The sequence below is a fragment of the Podarcis vaucheri genome (assembly GCF_965113315.1).
Source record: "Podarcis vaucheri genome assembly, chromosome: 13".
Lineage (NCBI taxonomy): Eukaryota > Metazoa > Chordata > Lepidosauria > Squamata > Lacertidae > Podarcis > Podarcis vaucheri.
The window spans coordinates 25,719,523-25,734,484 of record NC_138751.1 but is presented as its reverse complement, the minus strand read 5'-3'; the positions used below and the strand labels follow the sequence as shown (position 1 = coordinate 25,734,484).

Sequence of the window (14,962 nt, the reverse complement as noted above, 5' to 3'; positions counted from 1 at the left end):
AAAAAATGATAATGATGATAATGATAATGACAATGAATTCATGCTGCTGCTAATTGCAAGTACCATGTTATATTTAGTTTGGCACACAATCAGAGATGGAAAACAGATTCTTCAGTCTTCAGCAGTGTGCAAATGTATGTGTGACTGACGAAATGAAATGGGTTTATTCTGCCTGACAAACACCTACAATAAAACAATAAAGAGGGTCGTTGGTCTACTGCAAGAGACACAAGCTAATATCACCAAGGCAACTATCTGTAAACAAACAATAAACACCCATAAAATGGCAAAAGTAGTTTCTTTCCAAAATGGATTTTATCTTAAATAATTGCGAATGCAGTAAATAAAGAATCCATTTGTGATATATCAGTAGTTCTGTGCTCATTTTTTGCTCTTTCCAAAATTGGTTTTATTTCAAAAAGTAATAACCAGGACACCCCAAAAGCTGTTGAGACTTTTTCTTTTTCTCAAAAACTCCAAAAAAATGATGGAAGACAGCCCTATTGTATGGTCTATCTCACTAAATCTCTCTGCTCTGCTCCCCTCCCCTCCCCTGCCTTATACTTAGCCTTCTTCCTTTGCCTGATTAGTTCACAGCCACCCTTCAGGGCACACACATTCTACCCCCTTCTGCATCATAGTATGTCAATTCAATCCCAGGATTTATGACAGCTGGATTGTGATTGGCCTTGCATATGTGATTATGCTATCCACATGTCACCCTGTTCTGTGCGGATTCCCCATAAAGGGGTTCCCAGACAAATAGAATTGTGGCTAAGCTCTGAAATTACAACACAAAACTCCTTTGATTTTCTGATTTCAGAGTTGCAAATGATTTTTTTATGGAAGCAAATAACATGGAAATGAGTGCTAAACTTCCACCAGATTCTGCTAGTTTTTCAGATGTGGCTTTTACATCATGTGAAAGATCACATAAAACATGGAAATTATCAGGTAATAAAACATCAGGAAAATGCAGTGAAATACTGTCTGAAGCTTAAGTATGGCATTCAAAGTGCTCAACCCCTCATTGTCACCATCCCACAATCAAGTGTACACAGCATAAACACAAGGCTGGTGTCCCACCAAACACAAGGCATAAACACAAGGCTTAACAAGACCCTGGTGTCCCACCAAAGATTATTTGTGCACTTTTATTTGCTTACGCCTTAATGGGTCAAAAATTGTATAAGAAAAGGGTGGAGTTTTGAAAATTTGAGCTGTTGGCAGCAAAACAAGAAGATATTTGAAGGGGGCGAAAGAGAGGAAAACTTTGAAAATAATTTGATGGTGGGGGCAAGAAATTGCACCCAAAATGTTAAATATCTCAAGTGGTTGAGGGTCATTTTCAAACTCCAGGCTTTACAGAAATGTCTTCCAAACACATGCAGCCATGCAGGGCTTGGTAACACTTCAAGCCTGGTAACACTTCATAGAATCCAGAGAATGTCACCATGTCCCATGAGGTTTTTGTAGAATGTGCTGCTAAACAATAAGCACAAAGACCCCTCCACACCACTGCAAGTGCAAATGGGGCTTTTCTAAAGGTCAAAGAAGAGGGATACAGGTGGTGCTGTGGGTTAAACCACAGAGCCTAGGACATGCTGATCAGAAGGTCGGTGGTTCGAATCCCCGTGACAGGTTGAGCTCCTGCTGATCGGTCCCTGCTCCTGCCAACCGAGCAGTTCGAAAGCACATCAAACTGCAAGTAGATAAATAGATACCGCTCCGGTGGGAAGGTAAATGGCATTTCCGTGCGCTGCTCTGGTTCGCCAGAAGCGGCTTAGTCATGCTGGCCACATGACCTGGAAGCTGTACGCCGGCCAATAAAGCGAGATGAGCACCGCAACCCCAGAGTCGGTCATGACTGGACCTAATGGTCAGGAGTAAAGGTCAAAGAGCAATACCTTGACTATAGCCCCATTAGATCATGCTATCCTTTGAGGCTTACAGCTGAGTAGCCTTTTGAAGGCCCTCATGACCCCATGGCACTCTGCCTCTTTCATGGGGACAAATTTATGCACCACTTGGTTGTAAAAAGCAGTTTATGAAGAAAATAAAACAACAACATCAACAGTAAAAGTAAAACAGTAAAAACAACTATTGAAAACATTTTAAAAAATAAAATCAGCAATAAACTAAAAACAGAATAAAATATCAACACTAACACTGCTATAGTGACAGGGGGCAGATCAGTACTTTAGATGAGTACCCATGCATTAATTCTTATACAGAACACAGTGAGTCTTTCTTGTTTTATTGCTCTCAACCCTGAAGCTGCACCTTCAGGTATTGCAAATTTCATTTTTGTTATTAGAACTACTCATTCAACTAATGTTAACTTCCTGAAATGGCCTACATTATGTTTTAATGTATTATATACTCTGATGTTAGCCGCCCTGAGCCTGGTCCTGGCCAGGGAGGGCAGGATATAAATAAATTTATTATTATTATTATTATTATTATTATTATTATTATTATTATTACTTCTTCTTCTTCTTCTTCTTCTTCTTCTTCTTCTTCTTCTTCTTCTGCTACTACTACTACTACTACTACTACTACTACTACATAAATCCAACTCATTATGTCCTTAACCGTAATATAGTTTACGGCCTGAATATACACTGGCAGCCCTTTTGTTTCCATGCCAAATTTGAGGTGTTTAGATATTAAAAGTCTTATGTGGCCCAGGACCCCAAGCACTGACTTTCCCTATGTAAAACTACTGGGACTGTGACATCATCATGAGAAACCCTTCTCTTTGTGCCACTGTTGAGGGAGGTCTAGAAGGTGGTGACAAGAGAACAGGCCCTTTTTGTAGTCGTATCTCATTTTTAAAAAAGAATGCTTTCCGCAGAAAACCCCACTTCTCATCATTTCAGTGCCAGGTAAATGCAGTTCTCTTTTCCTGGGCATTTGGCAGAAACTAATAATATAATATAACTCTATTTTTTATTTTTTGGTAATTTCATCACTAAATAAGTTTAAAGCAATATATAAGGATGCTTAAATAAGAATCAATATACATTTAAATAACATTTACAGTTTTGAATCTTTCTGATAAAACCTCAGCACTTTCCTCACTTGCCTCCTTATAGCATTTTTCATCTCTGTATTTCTTAATGTGTAAATGATTGGATTCAGCACTGGGCTGATAACTGTGTAGAGAATGGAGACCACCTTATCCGCTGTAAATTTCTTGAAGGGCTGGTCATAAATATAGATACATGGGATGAAGTGTAAACTCACTACTGTGATCTGGGCTGCACATGTTGAAAGAGCTTTGTGCTTCCCTTCTGAGACATGATTTCTTATCTTGAACAAGATGATGCTGTATGAAATGAGCAAAGCAATGAAGGTTCCTGTCACAACAAGTCCATTGTTGGAGACCATAAGTAGTTCAACAGTATAGATGTCTGTGCAGGCCAGTCTGACCACCTGTGGAACATTGCAGTAGAAATTATCCAGTATGTTGGGACCACAGAATGGTAACTGCAGGATCAGTGCTACCTGGACCATGGAGTGAATGGAGCCACCTAGCCATGCACACAAAATGATCCCAAAGCAGGTTTTCTTGTTCATGATGATCATGTACTTCAATGGCTTGTGAATAGCTAGATATCGATCAACTGCCATCATTGCAAGAGAGAAAACGACTGTACCCCCAATGAAGTGAAAAAAGAAAATCTGTGTCAAACACCCATTGAAGGAGATGGTTTTGTTCTGGGAAAAGAGCACTTGCAGCAATTTAGGTGCAGTTACTGTAGATTCACTAACATCCAGAAAAGCCAAGTTGGCCAGTAAGAAATATAAGGGCATGTGGAGGTGGTGGTCTGATATTACAGTGATTATAATGGTGACATTCCCTAACCAAGTAGCTATATAAACAGTCAGGAACAGAAAAAATAAAAACTGTTCAAATTCTGAATTTTGTGACATTCCTACTAATACAAATTCTGTAACTCTGCTTGTGAAGTTATCCACTGCCATTCTGAAGACTTGTGACAAATATCTGGAGGGAGGAAATAATATTTTTTTTATTTCATTTTATCCACATTTTCATTTGGTTATCAGTTTATTTCTTCACAATGTTCAAAGCATATGGGTGATTCTATTTTTGGTCACTTTACCTCGTGAAAAATTTCAGGAACTTAAATTGTGTCTTTAAAAATCTTATCTGTCTCCTGCTTTTGGACTTCCTATAGGCATCTGCTTGGCTGCTGTGACTGGAAAGCAGAATACTGGGCTTGACTGGCCATGAGCCTGATTCAGCAGTGCCTTCTTATGCCCTCCTATGATCTTATGTTTATCCATCCAGTTTAATATTGTCTACTCTGAATGCCAGAAACTCTGCAGAAAGAATTTATTACCATCACACTAAAAAGTAAAAAAAAAAAAATCATCTCATCCATAAGAAGGCTAATATTACCTGCTGTCCAGCAACATCCATGTCAATAATAAAAACACTGAGGGGGTAAGTTGGGCTCAATAGTTTCCAACCATATACAGATTACATCTATCAAATGATAACTTCTAGACCTTTGCTTCCATTTTAATCACACTCTGCTTTCCATGCTATTCTTCTAATCTGCACATCTATGTATCTCTCTTCACTTCCCCACCTCCTTGCTCTTCATTATTAGGAATAGGCTGAGATATAACAAAAATCATTATTAAAATATTGTTTTTACTGTTCTGCTGGGAGCCACCCAGAGTGACTGGCAAAACCAAGCCAGATGGGTTAACCACCACCACCATAGTGTTTCTTGAGTTATCTGTGCCTGTTGTAGAAGAGACAGGTGGATTCCATTTAAGGGGCTGCACAGCAGCTCTCCCACTTTGCTTTTCTGTGTTGACACTGGAGTCAGTGGGATTGTGTCCATTAAGATGTGACTATTTAGAACAACAACAAAGAATTCAACAAAGAAGCAATGAGAAGTGGTCCAATACCTTTTAGAGAAGGATATGTACCTTCTTTGGAAGGCAATTATGCAGCAGACAAGCCTAATTTTCCCCAAAACAAAACAAAAATATATTCACCACATATGGAAATTTGCTGTTCATCCTATATGTTATGACCCTCAATGTATTATTTAGCAGTACAATGCATCTGTACCTAGATGCTTCAATTGGTATGTTGACCTGCCCTCATTGTTTGTCCAATCATTTTTAATGAATTATTGAATCTAAAAGCCATTGCCCAATCTCACAGGACTTTCTGTGGCTTTCACACTAAATGTGTTTAAGTAGCAAAATTAAGATGATAACTAGCTAGCTAGATGAGAGAGAGAGAGAGAGAGAGAGAGAGAGAGAGAGAGAGAGAGAATCCAGTCTGAAGGAAGCAAATTAAAGTCCCCTAATGTCAATGGGAAAACCTCAAATCTGCCATTAAAATAAAATGCTTCACTTTAGTTGCCATAACATTGTGTGATAAGCAAGCCTGAAACTCTTGAATTGATACATGTTAAATGAAATGAAATTAAATAAGTGCACCATAAATACCTGATGTGTCCAAGATCTGAGATTCTACTTCACCAAGACCTTCAAAAATCTAATGTACTTACAGCTTTGATGTGATCACTGGTATTGTAATAAGCAGGAGAGAAAATTAGCCTACTTCTGTGAGAAAACACAGTCAACTCTGGCCTCCCCATGTGGTCTCTGAAGCTGTTGCCTAAATTTAATTTAGCAAGAGACCATAACATCTCTTGGGTCTTCAACTGCTACTGCTTTAGCTCTTCCTAGAAAGGTTTCAGAGGTATCATTATGTAAGGAAAGCTGCATCAGTGGACCAGTTACATGGTTGCTTCTCCAAATTTGATTCTCATTTCCTTCTTTTTCTGCTGAAAGTGTATCAGGGTATGCATTGTGTTTGTGCTAGTTGGTCACATACAGTGTTAAGTAGCTCGCAACAAGGGTGTGTGGTGACCTTTGAGGAGTTTCATGCTGCTTCTCTGTTTAGAAATCTGCCAGCTCTTGCAAAAGTGATTTGAAGAAAAAAGAAGAAGAAAATAAATGTTTCGGCTCCCTTCAGGCCATCAGAAATCCACCTGCTTTATTATTCACTAGCTGCAGCTTCCGGACTATCAATGGTCTTCACTATCAGTGACTATATGCCTCTGGCTGGGAATCATAGACCAGGGAGTGCTCTGTGCTCAGTTTCTGCTTGTGAGCTTCTCATCGGCATCTGCTTGGCCACTGGGAGAACAGAATGCTAGATTAGATAGGACTTTGGCCTTATCCAGCACATGCTTCATATACTCTTAAGTTTAAAGGCAGTTTCGTGTATAATGCAGCTGCTGTAATCTAGCCTAGGGTTTATCAGAGCAAAGAACATTGAAGTCAATTTATGTCTATCCAGAAAGCACTCCACAAAACACATGCCATTTGTGCATCTAAGGGCAGTAATAGATCCAAGTGTACCTGTAAGGAGCACAACTGCAACTTCAGGGGGAGGGTGACCCCATACAGAAAAGGATGTACCCTACCAAAACAAACTGAGGAACCCCCCTCCAAACAGTGTCTCTTTCTTTGCACTGAGCTTCAAATTCTTGGCCTTCATTCATTGTTACTGTTTTTTGCCTTTCCCTAAGTTAAAAAAAAGGCTTAATATTGTTAGGAGTTTCTGAAGTTCTGTATAATTTGGAGGAAATGGAGTGGGCTGGATCAGCATAGAATAAGGGCCCCCATAAGGGGCCTGAGCCATGTACTAAACTCAGGTTAGAGCCTCTGCCACTCTGGAACCTCTTCCCCTAGCTGCCCAGTGACACCCTGGTAGCTTGGCTTGCACCTTCCCAGTGGTCAACACTGGGCAATCCCATAGAGGGGTGTTGGGTGCTTCCCTGACCCCAATGGAGTGTCATTGCACCTGTAGGGGCTCGGAAGAAAAAACTACACTATTCCACCACTACATTGTGGGCTGTGTAATCTTTCTTCAGGGAATTAGATTATTTGTCAGAGGTTCCAGGTTGCCCGCAAGATTGAGGGGGCCTAGCACACACTGCATGTATGTGACATCACACACGTTGTGCATCACACACGTGTGGTGTCACACAATCAGCATTCAGGACATCGCAACATCTGGAGTAGGCTGAGTGTTCTGGAAACTGTGACGCAATGTGCAACACCTGTGACGTCATGCATGTGCACTGTGTCTGATCCCCTCAACATTGAGGCGCCCTTTCCAATAAAGATTGAGGGAGCTGGAGACACATTGGCTTCCTAGAGTTGGCACATCTGTTGATTGCAATGAAATACCTGGAGCTTTTCTCAAAGTTCCTCACATGTTTCACCTGAGGAGAGACATCCAAATTCCAAAAAAGGGGTCATATTGGAGGTTAACCAGCAAAAGGGCATCACCCAATACCAGCCCACATGACAATAGGCTTGTGGACAGGTTGTCTCTATACCGCATTGTGTTTAAGAGTGTGCCCTTGTTGATTTATATGGCTCAACAATTGTCTACACACGAGGACAGGCTTTACACTCAATAAGCATTACATGAGAATAACAGAACAAGTGCACAACTTAAATTCTTATGTTCTACACACATTAAATGTAATGTGAGATCAGCCTGATTTTAAGCGATGGGAGGAACATTATACTTTATGTTAGGGCATTGAATCTGAGGTCAGAGAACTCTTAAAGTTCTGCATATATGTGCTTTGGAATTGACTCAGGAAAGTGTTGCCATAGTTTGATCCTTTGGGATGCATACCTGCTGAATGATGAACAATTTTTTCCCATATATTCTGTAGGAAACAGAGTTGTGCTAATTCAGTCTCTATCATTAAGAAAAGAAGAGTGGGGCATGACACAGGTTGGTGGCTACTTAATTCTTATAATATTTAAACTGCAAATTTTTAAAAAAATTAAAAGGGTATTAAGTACAGTGGTACCTCGGGTTAAGAACTTAATTCGTTCCGGAGGTCCGTTCTTAACCTGAAACTGCTCTTATCCTGAAGCACCACTTTAGCTAATGGGGCCTCCTGCTGCTGCTGTGCCACTGCTGCACGATTTCTGTTCTCATCCTGAAGCAAAGTTCTTAACCCAAGGTAATATTTCTGGGTTAGCAGGGTCTGTAACCTGAAGCGTATGTAACCTGAAGCATATGTAACCCGAGGTACCACTGTATTATCCTCCTCCAATTGCTTCAAATATTAAAATGATTCCATGGCCCACAAAACTAACAGTATGAAGTTATAAAAGAAACTTGAAAAGAAGCAATATGACCCTGAATGAACAAATTACTTATTGCTGTCAAACTGGAACTATGACTGTGAGGGGTGTGTCTCCAGTATGAATCTCTATAGCTTTCTGAATGAGGCAAGACAGATAAAAACAATGTATCTCAATGAGACCATCCATGGTAACATGATTTAATTCTTACTTTCACAAACAAATCAAGGAAGATAAGAGGGAGCAAAGGATAATAATGGGAAATTTATGGTTCCATGAGACACTATGGGTGCAAATTATATTTGCAAAGAGAGAGGGTTGCAGAATGGTTCTCTTTTCTCTCCTACTTCCCTTGCTCTTTCTACTAATGTGCCATCCACTTTCTGGTCACATTTTTTTCCCCTGTTTTGCTTAAAAGGTATTGCAGCAATACTACTACAGTGGTACCTCGGGTTAAGAACTTAATTCATTCTGGAGGTCTGTTCTTAACCTGAAACTGTTCTTAACCTGAAGCACCACTTTAGCTAATGGGGCATCCTGCTGCTGCCGCACTGCTGCCATGCGATTTCTGTTCTCATCCTGAAGTAAAGTTCTTAACCCAAGGTACTATTGCTGGTACCACTGTAACCCAAGGTACCACTGTACTGCCAAAAGAAGTAAAAAACAACAACACCTCAAGCTGGGGAGGGGAGCCTGTTCCATAACAATATATATAAATATAGGGTTTTGAGTAGTGCTTCATGTAGGGAGTTTGATTTGAACAACTGAACTTTCAACCCTGTCTTCTCTATGTATTCTTTAAATCTGCTCCAACGGGTCTTCCTCCTCTCTGGAGCAGATATTGAGGATGCAGGAGACACTATGGAGGAGAGGAGGGGAAAGTTCTGTGGCATTAGTGGAAGTCTGAAGTGCTGCCGAAGCAGCAGCATCAGATATGGTTCATTATTTATTAAAATATTTCAACAGTAACAGTTTCAAACAGTTAAATTAAATATTAAGCTTGAAGGTAAGAACTTGTGTGTACTAGTTTCAAACTTATTTAGGAGGTTGCTTATGCTTCTCCCTTTTGAAATTTGTAGGAGATAAACATTTTTATTGTCTATAACGCTTTTCAAAAGTTTTTTAATGAAACTTTTCTTTATTTCATCATTTATTCAGTTTAGTACAAGAAAGGGCTTAGTTTTCAATCTATGAAAAATAGTATATCAGTCCTAATATCTTGTATTTTTTTCAATTTCTCATGGTCCATTTCTTCCCTTGATTTAAACAAAAACAGCTGGTGTTTCTCATGTATAGCTCCATGCATTATCTCACAGAAACAGGCATGTGGGAAGTTTTGTCCTTCTCTGGCTCATGGTTTCTATACCTTTCTTACATAATCCAGAATTATCACAGCAGAAGAAGAATTGGTATGACCAATACCTGTACCTCTACTATCCCAAGTGACTCTTTCAGCTGCACATTACAATGAGGAACCAGACAAGGAATGTGACTGAATTCATCCTATTAGGATTCGCTGGAACTAAAAGGGTTGAACTTGTACTCTTCACTTTATTCTTCATCAGCTATGTTTTTGCTTTGGTAGGCAACTTTATCATTATTGCCTTGGTGTGGTGTGAGAGGACTCTTCACAGCCCAATGTACATGTTTATTGCTAACCTGTCATTTCTAGAGACTCTGTACACCACCGCGGTTATCCCCAAAATGCTAGTCAACTTCATGAGTCAGAGAAAATCTATCGCCTTCCATAGTTGCATTTTGCAGGTCTACATCTATTTCTCAGCAGGTTCCAGTGAGTTCTTCCTTCTGGCTGTCATGTCATTTGACCGCTATCTTGCCATTTGCAACCCACTGAGATATACAGCCATCATGACCTTGAGACTTTGCCTCCTGCTTATTGCTGCCTCCTGGATGTGGGGCTTCTTTGCAGTCCTACCACCTACAATCCTGGTAAGCCAGCTGCCATTTTGTGGACCCAATTCTATCAACCATTTCTTTTGTGATGTTGACCCAATTCTCAAGCTGGCCTGCTCTGATGTAAGGAAAATTGAAATGATTAATTTTGTCAATTCAGCTTTGCTCCTCCTAGGCTCATTACTGTTGACAAGTGTGTCCTATATATCCATTATTGGAACAGTGCTTAGGATCCCCTCAGCAAAAGGACGACAGAAAGCATTCTCTACATGTGCCTCTCACCTAATTGTGGTGACACTGTTCTATGGGAGTTCTATTTTCATTTATGTTCAGCCACAAAAAAACCACTCATTGGACCTCAACAAGGTAGCCAGCATACTGAACACAGTGATAACTCCATTACTGAATCCTTTCATTTATAGTCTGAGAAACAAGAAAGTGAAAGAGGCCCTGCGACATTTAACCAGAAGAAAGATTTTCTCTTTAATTAATTGCTGAGTCCTGGAAACAGGGGAAAGTTTCCCTACACTATGTAGTGTTAATTAACAATGAAAGTAAATGGGGACTATTGGCAAAATTAAAAATAAAAATCTTTATTACAGCTTTAAAACTTTTAGTAGTGGGTGGGGTTGAGTTTGTAGTTTTTACTGAGAAGACCAGATTGAATATTCTCACCAGGGGTCACACATTCTCACAATTTTGTGGTTTCCTGAGCTCCTTTGGAAAGCAGCAGAAAACCAATATCATTGTTATTAATAATATATATTACGACAAACCTGAAAATTATTCTGTGAGTGTTAGATGTGGAAAATAAATCCTCAAGAAACTGTTTCACTTAGCTAATTACAATTATATAGTTGCATTTCTGAGTTTTGTTTAATGTTTTGACTGGTACTTTATATTTGAATTTATAGATCTCCAGCAGCAATATATTCCACAAATATTTTCTGGGGAATTTTTTGGTCATGCTGAAGCCAGTTGTGAAATACTTGAAGTTATTTTTGATGATTTCTAATTGAAAACGTTGAAGAATTAAGCCACAATTTTCTTTTGCATAGTCAACTAGTACTCTGTTGTAGAGAGACAGTCATTTGTCTCTATTAAATGGAATCTGCAGCAAAATATTTTGGTGTGGAATGTTTCTGTTTAAGGTGCCAGCCAGCCAGTCAGACATATCCCATTCCAGGGTACTCCATTACATCCCTTCTAGTTTTGTGGTTTCCAACCTCAACTCCCACCCCAGGATTGACCCAACAATTGAGCATTCAGTCTGGTGTGGATGTGCCATGCTTCATAAGAAGCTTTCTTTTAGGAAAGCCATTGGCAAAGCCTCACTCAGAATCTGAAAGATTGCCCTTTCCCCTACACAGCTGTTGATCCTGGGGTGGGTGAGTGAGGAAATCCAATTTCAGAGTGTCATCTGTATCCTGCAGGATTACAGCTGTTATGCAGTGAGCAATCCTTTGCTGGGTGTGTGAGTGCTCCTCAAGTGTCCTTCCTCTCCTTGATCCACCTATTGAGGGGAGGGGGCAGTTTGGGGAGTGAGGCTCCATAACCAGCTTTTCTAAAGGAAATTTGCTTGTGAAACAATCTGCGGTATTTCAGCTGGTACATAGCCCTGTACAAGCTTTCAGGCTTGCAAATGGATTCCAAACTTGGAAACATGGTTTCTTCTTCTTCTTCTTCTTCTTCTTCTTCTTCTTCTTCTTCTTCTTCTTCTTCTACTACTACTTCCTTGAAGCAAATAACATGGAAAGAAGCACTGCAGTTGTTCTCTTAGATTTCTAAGAAGTGGCTCTTATGTCATGTGAAAGCTTGAATATAATGCACAAATTAGCAGGGAAGCATCCAGAAAATGAAATAAACTGCTGTGTGAACACTGCCCAGGTGTACAGCAAAGAAGCCAAGGGTAAAACTTCCACACTCAACATAACAGTCTGAGCCAGATCAGAGAGCACAAACAAAAAACAACAACACTCATGCAATTGCTAAGTGTGTGTCCAATGTTGTTTCTAGTTTGGCCAGAAAGGATAAACCAATAAAACATGTGAAGTACAGTGTACATTTTTGATAGGAATCATTGATAACCCTTGATATTGGAAGTGGAGTCTTATCACTGCACATTATCACATTAAAAGTGATTATTCAATAAGTACACAGTTCGTCCCATAAACAGGATAATTCCTACATAAACTGATAGAATGTCCCCTAAAATGGCTACAAGAAACAGCACTATGTCCATGTCAGCACCCAAATGCCTGAGAGAACAAAAATGACTGCTTGGTGCTGATCAGATATCAGTGGTAGCACTAGGCAAGGTTGCCCATTAAGAACATTCTGCACATGGGTATGGATAACTGATATGGATTAGACTGATCTGTCCATCCCTGGTACAAAGTCAAGGCATGAGGAACGTATAATGCAATAGCCCTGAGATATGCTGCATCTATTGCAGTATAACAAAACAGTTAACTTCTCAAATAAGTGGTGTGGTAGAATGCACTCTAAAATTTAGAATTGTGTGCTCTGTGCACAGTTGCTTGCCAAGATGTCTGTTAGTAACTTTTCCCATCACAGTTCCTCGCCTTGCATTTATTGGCCTGGAAAAAATAACGTAAGAGTTTTAAGACTTGTTAAAGTTCTTAAATGCTTTTTCAGAGGCATTTAGAAACACTAGAATATTGTCACTTCTACGTACACTATCCCCAGTAAGGGGTTTAGCATATTAAATTCTACTGAGAGTAGACCTATTGGAATTAATGGACATACGCTAGTCATGTCCATTGATTTTAACAGGTCATTAATTTTAATATTCTATGCATAACATTAGATCTGGAAGCTGCAGTTAGCGCAGAATGCTGCAGCACGATTTCTGACAGAAGTGGGGTCCATGTGCTCAGAGATCTGCACTGGCTGACAATTTGCTATTGGTCCAAGTTCAAGCTGTTACTATCAGTATATAAAGCCATTAATAACATGGGACCAGTTTGCTTGTGAGATTGCCTTACCCCACATGTGCCCACTGAACCACTTTGATTGGCAAAATCAGCACTACTACAAGTGCCAGAAAAAAACTTGATCATTTAGTGTAGCAGTGCCTACACTATGGAATTCCCTGCCTATTGAGATCAAGCAGCTGCTTTCACTGTACTATTTTTTGTGCCAGCTAAAAACATTGTAGTTCAGACAAGTCTACCCAGATGATTAGGAAACTGAGGCGATTTTAAACTATTTTAGTATTTTAACCTTTGCATGTTTCAAAGAATGGCTCTAGTTTTTTTATGATCCTATTGTTTTATCTCTTTGCTAACTGCTTTGAATAAGTCTGGGAAAGTGTCCTTAAACTGCCATATTCAACCACAAAGTGTAGTTTATGTCATCTACCGCAAGAAATCTCATTAGCTGTAATGAAATACATTTTTTTGCTTTCCTCAAAATTCCTCAAATGTTTCACCTGATGAGAGACATTCAGATTCACACAAATGTGAATCTAGAAGACATTTTGTAGATAACTCCACAAAGGTGCAACACCCAACACAAATCCAATGAAACATGCCAGATGACAATAGGCTTGTTCACATATTACATTGAACCAAGGCACAAGTTGTCTCCCTACGGAGTTTTTGTAAATATGTATATAGACTCAACACTCATTAAACATTACATGTGAATAATTGTACAGGTGTACAGCTCACACAAATTCTAAACTCATTGAATTCTGTGTGTGAATACACCTATTGCAGCAGTGGAAGATTCAGTGATCAGAGAAACAAAATATTTCATTATTCATTCTGTATTTTAAATGTCTGCAAATAAGTGCTTTGGAACTGGTTCAGGGATAGATTGGTAGGCCTGATATAATTTGTTCCTTGGGGATACATACTTACCCTTTGATGAATAACTGTTTCCACATATCCTGTAGTAAACAACACTGTGTTCATTTGGTCTCTATCATGAAGAAAAGGATAAAGGACTATAATGTTCTAGGCTGCTGCCTTCTTCATTCACCTAATATTTACACTGAAACTTTTAAAACAGTATTAACTGCTCTCTCACACACCTATGTTCAGCCAGTTCTCTCCTGTGGGGGTGGTAAGAATCCAAGATAATGAAAACCTGAAAGAAGCTTGAAAAAAAACATTAATATTGCTGAGGATGGACCCATTGCTTAATTTTGGCAATTTGGAAATATATGTTTGTTTTCGGTTTTATCCCTGCAGCTCTCTGAAAGAGGCAAGGCAGAAAAAAATTGTAGCTTAATTAGACTATGCTTCATGAATTACCTTTTATTTTGACAAACATATAAATGAAAATAAGAAGGGGAAACCGATAATGAAGATTGGGGTTTCATTGGCACCCTATGGGTGCAAGTTACATCTGTAGAGAAAAGAGATAAAGGCTTATTGCTGAAGACCTGAGAGAGGTGGGAATGGTTCTATTTTCTCTTCTGCTTCTCTTGCCATCACTGTTTATGTTCCATCCACTTTTTTCCTCTGCTTCCTCATTCTCTTTGTTCTGTTCTAAAATTCATTCCAGCAGTGTCACTACTGGTAGAAGAAGTGAAACATACTGAGATAATAATATGTGTATTTATTTTATTAAAATATTCCAATGGTAAGAGTTTAAAACAGAAGCTGGGGGCATGTTGGATAAATTAAATAATAAGAGTCAGGTTATCAATTAGTGCTTTTCAGTACCATTGATTTTAAACTGGAACACTTAGGAAATTACTCACATGTCTTGCATTTGAAATTAATGGGTGATAAACATGTTTAACACTCTCTAAAGTGTTTTACTTTATTTATTTATGTTTAAAAATGAAATATTGGCCTTATTGCACATTTCTATTGTGTAATTTGATAGAGGGCAA

At 39.1% G+C, this 14,962-nt stretch overlaps 1 protein-coding gene across 1 annotated transcript in view; it reads left to right on the top strand.

The window, feature by feature from the left end:
- LOC309517471 (uncharacterized protein) overlaps window positions 1–14,962 on the top strand; it is a gene marked incomplete at both ends in the record, with an annotated part of 28,022 nt that overhangs the window by 8,416 nt on the left and 4,644 nt on the right. Inside the window, one exon of the mRNA XM_082196703.1 lies at window positions 9,744–10,128. Coding sequence (XP_082052829.1) covers window positions 9,744–10,128 — 385 coding nt within the window. The remainder of the gene's footprint in view (window positions 1–9,743; window positions 10,129–14,962) is intronic.